We start from the raw sequence: 13,302 nt of genomic DNA, 5'->3' as shown, positions 1-13,302 counted from the left end.
TGAGCAGTTAATAGTCATCTCTTGGGAATCCTGACATTAGATTCTCCGTTGCAACACTTGTTATATGGAACAAAAGTTTTCTGAGATTTGTTGGGCTGCCATACACCATGTTTAAAAGTTCTTGAAAACGTGGCTGTTCCCTAATTTTGGCTACACTAAATAATGAATCTTACACATTGTATTATGTTAAAATGGCTGTTTCTTTTACCAGATTTTTTAAAATTTATTTTTTATTGAACCCTATCCAAATTAACCATGAGTTGGATGGCTTTACAAAAAGAAAACATAATAAACTGAATTTCTACTGACCAGAGGGATGGGCTTGATTGTCAAATGGCCCCGTCCAACTCAATAATTCCATGATAAGATCTTAACATCAATTTGCATGTTAATAGTTAGTATAATCAACAACTATTTAGATTAAAGAGAAGTATATACCATACCCACATTTTTACTGCCAAAAGGAGGGTCAAAAACTGGGTGTCTTATATTCTGAATGTAGCCCCACCCGCCTGCCAGCCTCCACTCTTTGGAGGTTTGCAGCCTCCGCACATCACATTTTGGGGCAGTTCCAGGCAGCAGGGATCTTCACTTGCACTCATGGCCAGGGGAAGTTAGGGACTTGGTTGACAAAGTGGGTGCTCTGCAGGAGGTGTTTTCATCACATTTCAGGTGGCAGGAAGTTCTGGCCAGTGCTGCTGACCAAAAACTTTTCTCTTCAATTTCAAAAATGGGGTGTACAACCAGAGCTGCCTGCCACCCAAAATGCAATGCTCTGTTTTGGTCTCTGCATGCTCCGTTTTTGGAATCGGTGAGGGGATCGTGACACTTCTGACTGAAAACACTTTCCAAAAATGGAGCGTGCAGAGATTTAAGAAAGAGCATTGCAATTTGGAAGGCAGGCAGCACCAGTTGCACGGCTCATGTTTGAAATGGGGGTGGGTGAGTGGTGGGTGGCTCCAGCCGGCACTGTAGCCCGAAAACACTTTCCTCCCCATTCCAAAAATGGGACATGAGGAGGCAAAAAAAGAGGATTGAACTTCAAGCAGTGGGTGATTCTGGTCAGCGCTGAAGCCCAAAAACATTTTTCTCCCCTTTCCCAAAACAGGTTGTGCAGCTGGTGCTGCTTGCTGCCCAAAATGTCTAGCTTCGTTGCCACCACTTTTCAAAATGACATTTCAGAGAAATTAAAAGTGAAGGGAAATGTTGATTTCAGGAGTTCAGGATGACTTATGAAAAAAAGGTGGCTTTTTGCTCGGCCCTGTTTGAAATTCCCATCAGCTGAATTTAGCTGCAGAGCTGAAAAGATTAAAAAATTGGCAATAGATCTCATCCCATTAACTAAGAGCCCTCTTGGGAAACATTTCCCCAGCTGACTTCTATCCTGGTTGGGCTCCTGATGGATCAAAGCAGCAAATCAAAACTTTTTTTTCCAAGCTTAACCATAGGATGCTAATAGGACCCCTCCAGAGATGATAGGAAGGTAGGTAGATAGGCAGATAGATATGATAGATGATAGGTGGGTACCAGTTGATAGGTAGGTTGCTTCCAACACTATCATTTTTGTGGAAGCTTTGATGTTTGGCTTTTAAGGCTGAATTTGTGGGACTAAAATTGGCTAGCATAGTGTCACTTGGGAGGTGCAGGGAGCTTGCCTAGAAGCCCGACAGTGTGTTTATGAGATAGCAGCATCCAGAAGGACTGAAATGCTGCCTCTCTATCAGGCCATGCTGCAAGGACTATAGGAAGAAAGATGATGGGGGTGGGGCTCTCGAGAGTGGAGCCTTTGGTGCCAAGTCCCTCTTCTGCCCCCATGAAAATCATTTTCCACCTCACCCACTCCAGTTAAATTCACAGAATTGTTTTTTTCTTGTTTTGCTCCCCCAAAATTAAGATATGTCCTATGCTCCAGTGCATCTTATATTCTGAAAAAATACAGTAAATACTTTTGTTTCCACATGGAGACTGCTTCTGAATTTTTTGCTTAAGTGGAAAAGAATGAAACTTTAATTTTGGGTTTTACCAATTAGAATGATAGATCCTTATAGAAATGGCTATTTTACATTATTATGAAAAAACAAAAAGTTGTAATTTGATATTAACGCAACACAGAGAGTCAATGCTTCTTTTTCTTTTTCCTAATCCATCCTCACTTTTCTTCTCTCCATTCCTTCCCACAGCTTTCCTATTTGCATTCATATTTTGTATCTTATTCTCTTATAACTTATTAGAAATGTTAAATTGATAAATTAAATTTTAAAAAGCTGCAGTTAACATTATAAATTTAGTGAAATGATTAAAGCTTCCCAGACATATAAGGCATCATGTAAAGTGCCTACTGTTAATGATAATTCTTTGAGTTGTTGCATAATTTCATTTTTTAATCCAACATACCTTTGCTACAAGGACCATCACATTTTTTACACTTTCGAATGCCATTCTGCTCCACTTCTGTGGAGTCTGCATTACATGATCGGACACATGAGCCATGATCTGTTACTACATAATTATCTAGAAAAAAAATAAGAAAAGGGGAAAAAACAGAGAGACATAAGAGAAAAAAGGAGACTTGTTACAGAATTTGTGTTATTTCCTTGGTTTATATATATATATATTATTTCCAGCCAAAACACATATTCTACCAAAAAAGTATACAAACATACAGTGTTTCCTCAATTTTCGTGGGGGATGCGTTCCGAGACCGCCCGCGAAAGTCGAATTTCCGCGAAGTAGAGATGTGGAAGTAAATACACCATTTTTGGCTATGGACAGTATCACAAGCCATCCCTTAACACTTTAAACCCCTAAATTACTATTTCCCATTCCCTTAACAACTATTTACTCACCATTATTACTGGTACTCACCATTAGTGATCCTGATATTTATAAACATAATTATTTATTAACAATAATTATTTTTTTGGTTATTTATTTGCAAAAATTATTAGTTTGGCGATGAAATGTGATGTCATTGAGTGGGAAAAACCGTGGTATAGGAAAAAAACCGTGAAGTATTTTTTAATTAATATTTTTTGAAAAACCGTGGTATAGGCTATTCGCGAAGTTTGAACCCACAAAAATCGAGGGAACACTGTACTCCCCAAATCAACTATAAGCTTATCAATATAAATTGTATGCAAGTTTTAATATATTGGGGGAAAATGGCAGATCAAATGGAAACATCAGAATACTGTAGACTGATATGCAAAAGAACCTTGCCAGTACACTGAACAGCTGTGAGTATATTTCATAGCAGTAGCTTCTCCATAGCACACCTTTGAAACATTTCAGTGAATTGCATATGTACATTAAAAGTGAAGAGAATCACCTATTAAAATAAATTTAGATAGATACAATAAGGTAGATTTGGCGCCTGAATGGATGCAATGCTGAAATCAGTTTGCCATTTTTCAAAAGTATTCTTATTTTAGAGGTAACTGAGAATCTATTTTTTCACCACTTAAAAGGAGTGAACTTATATTTTCTAAGTGAAAACACCATCTAGAAAGATTCCCATACAATATCTAATACTAATTAAATTGTTGTGGAAGTTATACAAATTACATCTGCCAAAGAGCTGACTGTTCAGGTACACAAACATTCCTTACCTATGAACCTCTTGCTTAATTTATGAAATTTTCTCCAAATTATTTTCTCCACTGAATAAAATCTCACAAGTAAATTCTTATGGAAATATATGTTTATAAATAAACTTTCAAAACATATTCCAGTACAGTATTTCATTTATTTTTCACAAGTTTAGCACTGCTTTTCTAGTACTATAATTCTGATACTGTACTTTATTTTAGTATAGATAGATGAAAATGCAGGAATAACCTCTTGGTGTACAAATTTGAAGTTAATATGAAGCATCCCAAATGAAACATAGAAATAAATTTAACTATTTTTGTTAAATAGTATTTAACATAAATGATAATATTTATTTAACTTACGTGGACAGTTTTTTACACAAGTTGCTCCAAAACTGTACTTTCCTTCTGGATTATTTTCCAACTGATAAGTATAGGGATTGTATATTTGTAAAGGTGGACAAGACTCCTTGCAAGTTGCATGATCCCAAAACATGCGACATGCCTATAAAAAGGTAATCCAAATAATATACAAAAAGAGCCATCTTTTGTTTTCACAATGACAGGAAATGACAGCAGTGCATTTTTAAAAATTAGGTAAGACTAAAATTCAGAAAGTTCAATATTCCATCCATCTAAATATTAGTTTAGACAGACAATTTTATTTTGGCCATCGACCAATAAAAATACATTCAATAAAATGTTACCTTTTAATGACAAGAACAATTGTAGGAAAGTTTGCACATAATGTAACAACATTTTGCTATTTTCCACAGAAATAATTGTATTTGATGGTGTAACAGACAGCGCAAATAAAAGCTATCAGTGTTCCAGAAATTTAAGTAAAAGAAGAATAATCAACTGGTTATAAATCTCCTCATAGAATTGGCAATATAGAAGAGCATATGCCATGTTTTCTATGGAGTTCATTTCACAAAGGGAATAATGGGATTTATATGGGATTTTCCTGTATTTCTTTTCCAGGACTGATGTGGGAAGACCAAATTTTAAAAAGTGTAAATATAATATGCGACTAATAATAGCTAGGAAAATTATAACTAAAAGAAATGGCTACAATGTTGAAATACAACCTTACTGAATTTCTTGGGATACATTAAGAATGAGATTAAAACACAAAGTTTAATTTTTAATGTTATTATTTTTGTTGTATTTGTTGTATTATGCTTTATTTTCTTTTTATTGTAGTTAATACTTGAAAAAGAAATCTAAGTGCACTAATCTATTTTTTGATTTCCTTTTTTATATTGCTAAAATGCTATGCAAGCGTCTATGGGTTCCTTACCAAGCAGTCACTTTCTTTAGGACCTGTACATCCTGCTGCGCATTGAGTATGACAGCAGTCACTTGGCAATCTTCCCTTGCATCGACCTGAGCACTGTGCCGCACAGTCAATCTTAGTTACTGAAAGTTAAAAATACCCCAAGTTAAACTACATCATATTTTACAAATTTAAAAAATGAAAACTTTTCAGAAAACACAAATATTATTTGATTGAGTTGCAGCTTAGTTACAGATAGTTCTCAACTTGTAACAGTTCACTTAGTGATCATTTGAAGTTACAATGGCATTGAAAAAAGTGATTTATGAGTATTTTTCAAACTTATGACCATTTAAGCATCCTCATGTGTTCTCATGTGATCAAAATTTAGATGTTTGAAAACTAACTCATGTTTCTGATGGTTGTAGTATCTCAGGATCATCTGATAATCTTTTGCCATTTTTGCCCAATATTCTTCAAAATCTTCATAAACTATTTAGATGAGGTAACAGAAGGGAAACTCATCAAATTTGCAGAGGACATCAAGCTGGTGGGACGAACCGTTGTACCTACCTGAACGGTCTTCTCGATGCACTGGAAGGAGAGTCCAACATGGGTAGTTCTCTAGTCTCATTGGTAGGGACTGAGTTTAGATTAACATATTAATGAGGTACTGCCCCCTAGCTGCCCAGGAGCTCAGTTTTAAAAATGAAGGCAATAGGATTAGTAAACTAAACAGCATTTATTCAACAATAGCAGCAGATGACTGGCAACTGAACTGAACGAATAATCGCCCCTGGGCCCAATGGCCGGTGTGCACTTCTCCTGTGCCCCTGGTCCAGCCTTCTCCCTCCCATGGAACTTAAACTTGAGTATATCCCATGTTGGACTCTCCTTCCAGTGCATCGAGAAGACCATTCAGGTAGGTACAATGGTTCTTCTCCACTGCACTGGAAGGAGAGTCCAACATGGGATATACCCAAGTTTAAGTTCCATGGGAGGGAGAAGGCTGGACCAGGGGCGCAGGAGAAGTGCATACCCTTTGAAGAACTCTCCTCCTGAACGATGCCTCAGCCAAGGCGAACAAGTCAAGTTTATAATGTCTTATGAATGTCGACGGTGCCAACCAAGTGGCCGCCCAGTAAATGTCCTTGATGGATGCCTGAGTAGTCCATGCAGCAGAGATGGCTGCGCTTTGGGTAGAATAAGCCATAATCCCCGCTGGTGGAGGCCAAGAACTTGTCTTCTAAGCTTCCACTATACAGCTCCGAAGCCAGCGGCTAAGCATCTGTGGTGAAACCTTGAGGCCCATCTCAGATTGAGAGAAGGAGACAAATAGGGATTCAGACTTTCTGAATGGATTAGTCCATCTAATATAAATTTTCAAAGCCCTCCGGGGATCCTCCTTGTGCCACCTAAGTTCCAATGGGTGGCTTCCATGCATACAAAAGTCCAGTATCACTAGGTCTTGTCTTCTATGGAATAAGATATTGACCTTTAGAATAAAGGCCAGATCTGGAGGTAAGATGACTCTGTCCGGGTGAAAGATACAACGGTCTGAGCACACTGAAAAGGCTGACAATTCCGACACCCGGCAAGCTGAAGATATTGCCACAAGGAAAACTGTTTTAATCGTTAGGAAGCGGAGAGAAATCTTACGTAGCGGTTTGAATGGTGGCCCCGTGAGTGCTTATAGGACAAGTGAAAAGTCCCAAGTGGGAAAGTGACGAACTGGTGGAGGATGTTTGTTGGAGGCTCCCCGAAGGAAATCTCTAATCCATGGATTGTGAGCCAGGGAGTGGCCATCCTCAGCCTTTAATATCATTGACAGGGCTGCCACCTGTCTTTTTAAGGTATTTGGGGCCAGGCCCTTCTCAAGTCTGGTTTGGAGGAATTCCAGGAGGGATCAAAGAGGAGCCCTGGGCGTCAATCTGATGTTCTGTGCAGAAGTTACAGAAGGTAGACCACATTGACGGGTAAATCCTCGTTGTAGACAGGCGCTGTGCGGCCTGCATGGTGGAGATGACCTTGTCTGGGAGCTGATGACTTCTCTGATGAAATCTATCCCCTTCAAGTGCCAGACAGTTAACTGGAACCATTGAGGCTCTTAATGGAGAATGAACCCTTGGCTGAGGGAGACTAGGAGGTCTGGAATTCTTCATGGAGGAGAAATTGATAGCTCCACTAGGACAGAGAACCAGGGGTGGCACGGCCAGTGAGGCACTACTAGCAGTACTTCTGTCTATTTCGCCAGGATCTTGTCCATGACTTTCAGGATGAGACACATCAGGGGAAAGGCGTATAGCAGGCCTCGGGGCCCTGGTGAGCACAAGGCGTTGATCCTCTCCACTCCCATGATGGGAAGCGGGAGTAAAACCTCGGAAGCTGAGCGTTGAGGTGGGTTGCAAATAAATCCACCTTGGGGTTGCCATATTGGTGGACTAGCCTCTAAAAGAGTTTTGGGTCCAACTGTCATTCCGCCGGATCCAAGGTTGCCCTGCTCAACCAGTCTGCCTGAACATTGGATGTCCGGGCAATGTGTTCTACTGATAGGGATGCCAGATGTGTTTCGGCCCATTTGAACAAGGAAGACTTCTCCTGCATGAGTCTGTGCAACTTCGTTCCTCCTTGGTGATTCAGGTAGGCCCTGGTCACGACGTTGTCCAAGAGGTGTCTGCCCTCTTTTAATGGTGCAAATGCCTGTGGGGCCAGGAAAACTTCCCTGAGCTCTAAGAAGTTGATGTTGACTGGATTTAAGTCCGCATATGAACAAAGCCATCTGGGAGCCCACATGTGCCCCCCCCCACCCCATCAGACTGGCATCTGTTGTAAGTATGACATGGTCCTGGTCTCAGAATGAGGACCCCCGATATAGTACTGGGGATGTCCACCATCGCAGGGAGTTTCGAATCTCCTGACCTAAGAAAACCAGTCTGTGCGAGTGACTGATCCTTGCACTCTGGAAGGGCAGTAAGAACCACTGGAGGGTTTGAATATGGTGGCAAGTCCATGGCACAATGTCTATGCATGAGACTAAGGTCCCAAGTAGCTTGGAGAGGAGAGAGATTGGCACTCAGTGTTGAGGTCACAAACTGGATATTATCTGTAGGATGTTGGATTGCCTCTCTGGGGAGAGGGAGATGGTACCTGAGATTGTCTATGATCGAGCCCAGGTGTAAAAGCCTGGTAGTGGGGCACAACTGGCTCTTTGGTAAATTGATGGTGAACCCATGTTCCTGTAACATCTGTATGGTATGTTGGAGTTCCTCCTTTCCCTTTGTCAGGGACCTGGACAAAATAATTATATTGTCCAGGTAGGCCATCAACCATATGGATTGAGAGTGGAGACTGGCTGTCAGGACATCCAGTAATTTTGTGAATGTCCGTCAGGCAGACGAAAGGCCAAGGGGCATAAAGGGATAATGCATTCCCTCCAGACATAAGCGGAGAAACTTCTGATACACCGGGTGGATTGGGACGTGGAGATATGCCTCCTTTAGGTCTATAGATGTAAGAAAGTCTCTGGCTCGAACCAAGGTTAAGATGGAATGGAGGGAGTGAATCTTGAACATTCTGTAGCATATGAAGATGCTTAATTGCATCAGGTTCAAGATTAGTCTGTAACCTCCCGATGCCTTGGGAACAAGGAAGACTATCGAGTAAAATCCAGTGCTTTCTAGCTGTTGTGGCACTCTCTCGATAGCACAAATGTCGAAGAGATGGATAATTTCCTGTTTCAATATTTCCCGTTTCTGGGTAGGGTTTGTATAAACTCCAACTGAAGTCCTTGCGACACCATGGCCCGAGCCCATTTGTCTGAGGATGTAGTCTCTCAGGAGGTGCTGAAAAAGTGAAGTTTGCCTCCTATGGCGAGTGTTTTGGAAGAGTCACTTGTTGTGTCTGAAACCTCTTTGGTTGGAGCCTCTGAAGGGGCGTCTTGACTGTTGATAGTTCCTAGGTCTATCCTGAAAGCTATCACCTCTGAAGGAGGACTGGCTGTACTGACCCTGGGAATATGACCCCAGTTGTAAATAGGGCAAAATTAACTGTCTCTCTTAACAACACAAATTTTGGACTCAATTGTGGTTATAAGTTGAGGACTACCTGTACACTATTTTTTTTTTGAGGACTAGGAATTTAAAACCAATTGAAACAAGATTTACATTTTGCAGTTTGCAAAATGAGGCATAATAGGCTGATTATTATGACGTAAGAGAACAGGCAAGAAGATATAAAAGTCTACTTACTAGTAGTTTACTTACACATTAGATCCCTATCCTATCCTACCCTACCCTATCACACCCTATCCTTTCCTACCCTAACATATTCTATCCTATGCATCCCTACCCTACCCTACTTTACACTATACTATTTCAACAAAACGGGGGAAAATCAATCTTTGTTCTTACATATTTGGCAGTTCTCTTCACCAGCACCCCAGCAGTGCCCTCTTGTGCAATTCGGATGACAAGGAGAACCTAAGGGGGAAAAATACAGTCTCTGAACATTATAAATGTATTCATGCTTATTTTTATGGAAATTGCAAATTTTATAGGAATTTCTTTTTAGCATCAATAACAATTGTCAGATTTGAAGTCACATTCCTGGCACTATAAATCCCAAACTCAATATTTTATCAATTGCCAAATCTTTCCTTAATTAGCTTTCATGTATATTATTACTTGAATCCAAATAATCAGTGACATCAAGTTTAATAATAGTTGAAAACTGGACCCTTTGAATAAAATTATTTACATATGTTGTGCAATAAAGCTTAATGAGTATCAGTAAAATAAATGAAAACTTATGTCAAGGAAACAAATACATTTTGGGAGATTTTTTTTCTTCCAAATTTAAGATATAATTACATTTCTTTATAAAGAAATCAAATCATTTTAGTGTCATGCCTCTGAGAATTCTGGGAATGGTAATCGCAATACAATTGGTTCAGCTTTACAAATTTACAAATTATTCAATAATATGAAGCATAAAAATAATTTTAACTTTCTGATTTACTATTTCTATAGAACATAATACAGTTAAGATATGCAAAATTGCTAATGAGCAAAAATGAGAACCCTGATTTTGTTTTTTATTATTTAGTGTATGAAGAGAACATGACGGAAGCATTCTTCAGTTCAAACTTTGTAAACAGCAATTGCTCAGGGCCAACATTCCCCAGTCATAACACAAATAATCACAATGGTCTAACACAAATAGATTTCACAGAAGATTTCACAGCCCATCTCTGGGGTGGCAGAGGGCTGGAATATTCCAGTTTTGCTGGAGAGAGGCAGATATGGTAGGAGACATGGGGTAGGTTGCTCGCAGGGAAGAAGAGCTCACTGCTTGAGAGCGATCCCTTGTTCCGGCCCCATGAGCTCAGCCTGGGGTACTGGTCACAGTGGAATTCCAGACCATGGGCTCAGGCTGTTGCTGCTTAATGCCAGAAATACTTCAACACACTGATGAAATATATCGAATCTCAACATCTTACACAAGACATCATAGACTTCCAAGAGAAGTCCATATCCGATTTCTTAGAAGAACTACTAGAGACGAGGTATATAATATGTCAAAGGAAAGTACCATATCCTACAAAGGTAGAGAAATCACTGTACTATGTCAAATCCTGCAATGAGTGAGAGACAAAAGAAAACCTTATCAAATGATAACCAATAAACTAAACAAGAACAGAATTCCCTTCAGATGGTTGACCCCCAAGGGTATTCTGGTCACATTAATTGATAAAAAATACAAAATTATTTCACCAGATGAAGCCAAAGATTTCTACGCCCAAATTCTTAAGTCGGTTGAAGATACAAGGACAAAAGAAGATGACACGAGAGACAAGGTTAGCACTGAAGAACTTAGTTCGGAGGACAACATATTAGACAAAGACCCAGAAATAAAACAATCTGATGATGACTATGGAAGACGAGGTCCAATTACACGAACAAAAACAGAGGCGCGAAAGGAGAAGGGAAAAGAACTCATACCCCAACTCTCGACATAATGGGATTACAATATTTTCATCCAACATCAATAGTTTAAATTCAAATAATGAGAATAATTTTTTTCATAAACTAACCAATTACAACTATGACATAATGTGCTTGCAAGAGACTCACATTTTAAATGATGAGGTTAATTTATTACATTCTCCCAATCTTGGAGAAGTCTTTACTGCATCAGCAATGGTTAAAAAAAGAGGCATATCTATATATGTTCAAAACAACTTTTTTCCAAAGCTTATTTAAGTAACTTTAGGATATAAAAGGTAACAATTATAGGAATATATGCTCCTTCTATTAAGGAACTTACATTTTTAAGACCTTACATGAAAAAATACTAGAATTGGACCTAACAAATTTTATTATAAAACCAATGATTATAAAGGCAGTTCCAAATACAATTCAAGAAAACTACTTCCAACCACATTTGACCAATTACTTCATGAATTCGCTTTAAAATATTCTACCACTCTGACTCCCAACAGTATACTTTCCCCCCCTCCACACAAATCTTGGTCACGTATTGATATGGTTTGGTCTAATTCAGAAATCATAAATGAAATTACAGATATCCAAATACAAACTGGCACCTGGGGAGACCACAATCCGTTGTTATTAATATTTAGAGACCCAATTAACAAAAAATTCCAAAGATGGTCCATGTACCAGACAATTATCAGTGAACAACAATTTCAGGATATAATCCAATGTGATTTACCTATCTTCTTTGAACTCAATTGTACAGTAATACCTCGTCTTACGAACCTAATTGGTTCCCGGGGAGGTTTGTAAGACGAAAAGTTCGTAAGATGAAACATTGTTTCCCATAGGAAACAATGTAAAATCAATTAATCTGTGCAACAAAAAACCCGCAAAAAAACGCCACCCCCCGGCTGTCACCTTTTGAAACAGCCGGGGGGCTTCTCGGCGGCCTCCCAAACGACGAACGCCAAACCCAAACTTCTGGGTTCGGCGTTCGGGAGGCCGCCAAGAAGCCCCCCCGGCTGTTTCAAAAGGTGACAGCTGGGCGGCGGGGCTTCTCGGCGGCCTCCCAAACGCTGAACCCAGAAGTTCGGCAAAAGTTCAGGTTCAGAAGGCCGCTGAGAAGTCCCGCCGGCTGTTTCAAAAGGTGACAGCGGGGCTTCTCAGCGGCCTCCCAAACCCAAACTTTTGCCGAACTTCCAGGTTTGGCGTTCGGGAGGCCGCTGAGAAGCCCCGCCGCCCGGCTGTCACCTTTTAAAACAGCCGGGGGGTTTAACCATGAAATAAATTTAATAATTCAAAAACAACTCTCACACAAATTGAAAATGGCAAAACAATCACACTTTGAATCCGCCAATAAACCGGGGCGATGGCTGGCCCTTAAATTGGCTCATCAAAAATTAGATAAAAACATTGAGGTCTTATACGACAATTTTGGACATTTAAAATCAAATACTAATGACAAGAAAGAAAGAATCCAAGACTTTTATCAGGAATTATATAATACAGAAACAATGAGCGAAACTCTTGCTAAAATCCTTAGATCAAAATGAAAAAAAAACCAATAATAAACAAGGAAGAAAGATACATGTCAAATAATATAATTAGTATAGCAGAATTGAAAATGGCAATTGCAAAACGAAAAATAAAACCCCAGGCCCGGATGGAATTCTCGTTGAATTTTATAAACATCATCAAGACATACTGGAACCAATAATGCTTGACATTTACAATGATGCCCTGCTACATGGTAAACTTCCTAATACCTGGTTGGAACATTAATTCCAAAAAATAACCAAAATAGAGAATATCTTGAAAACTACAAACCCATATCACTACTCAATACCAACTACAAAAATTTTACTTCAGTAATTGCAGCCCGTGTAAAAACATTTTTAAACACCATAATTCACCCAGATCAAAATGGATTCTTACCTTCGAGAAATATAGTCACTAATACAAGAATAATATTAAACACTCTTGAATATTATGATAAACACAGCAATAAACCAGTAGCCCTAATATTTATCGACTTAAGGAAAGCCTTTGATAGTTTTCAATGGCAATACTTTATAAGTCAAATTGATCAGATGAACTTTGGGGATAATTTTCTTAATTTAATCAAAGCTATCTACTCCCAAGAATCTGCTGAAATTTTGTTTAACAATGATAGTACTGAGAAAATACGAATAACAAAAGGTGAACGTCAAGAATGCCCCTTAGCCCCCCTGATTTTTATTTTGGCTATTGAAACCCTACTGAATTTATTTATTTTATTTATTTATTTAGATTTGTATGCCGCCCCTCTCCGCAGACTCGGGGCGGCTCACAACAAAGTGAAAAAAACAATTTACAACAAATCTAAATTTCTACTAAAAACATTAAAAAATCCAAAAAAACAACAACAAACCCCATTTTCTAAACAAACATACATACA

The 13,302-nt window shown here is 39.0% G+C and overlaps 1 protein-coding gene across 3 annotated transcripts in view; it reads right to left on the bottom strand.

Moving 5' to 3' along the window:
* EGFR (epidermal growth factor receptor) overlaps positions 1-13,302 on the bottom strand; it is a 337,156-nt gene that overhangs the window by 181,974 nt on the left and 141,880 nt on the right. For all 3 annotated transcript variants that reach the window (XR_011556955.1, XM_070729530.1, XM_070729531.1), the window contains exons 5-8: positions 9,279-9,347; positions 4,894-5,012; positions 3,954-4,095; positions 2,395-2,511 (exon numbers count right to left, since the gene is read on the bottom strand). Coding sequence is in view for 2 of the 3 variants with exons in the window: in XM_070729530.1 (XP_070585631.1) it covers positions 2,395-2,511; positions 3,954-4,095; positions 4,894-5,012; positions 9,279-9,347 (447 nt within the window). In the remaining variant the exon portion in view is untranslated. The remainder of the gene's footprint in view (positions 1-2,394; positions 2,512-3,953; positions 4,096-4,893; positions 5,013-9,278; positions 9,348-13,302) is intronic.

The sequence above is a fragment of the Erythrolamprus reginae genome, chromosome Z, assembly GCF_031021105.1.
Source record: "Erythrolamprus reginae isolate rEryReg1 chromosome Z, rEryReg1.hap1, whole genome shotgun sequence".
Lineage (NCBI taxonomy): Eukaryota > Metazoa > Chordata > Lepidosauria > Squamata > Dipsadidae > Erythrolamprus > Erythrolamprus reginae.
Note: the sequence above shows the minus strand (reverse complement) of the source record. Positions and strands in the feature narration are given on the sequence as shown.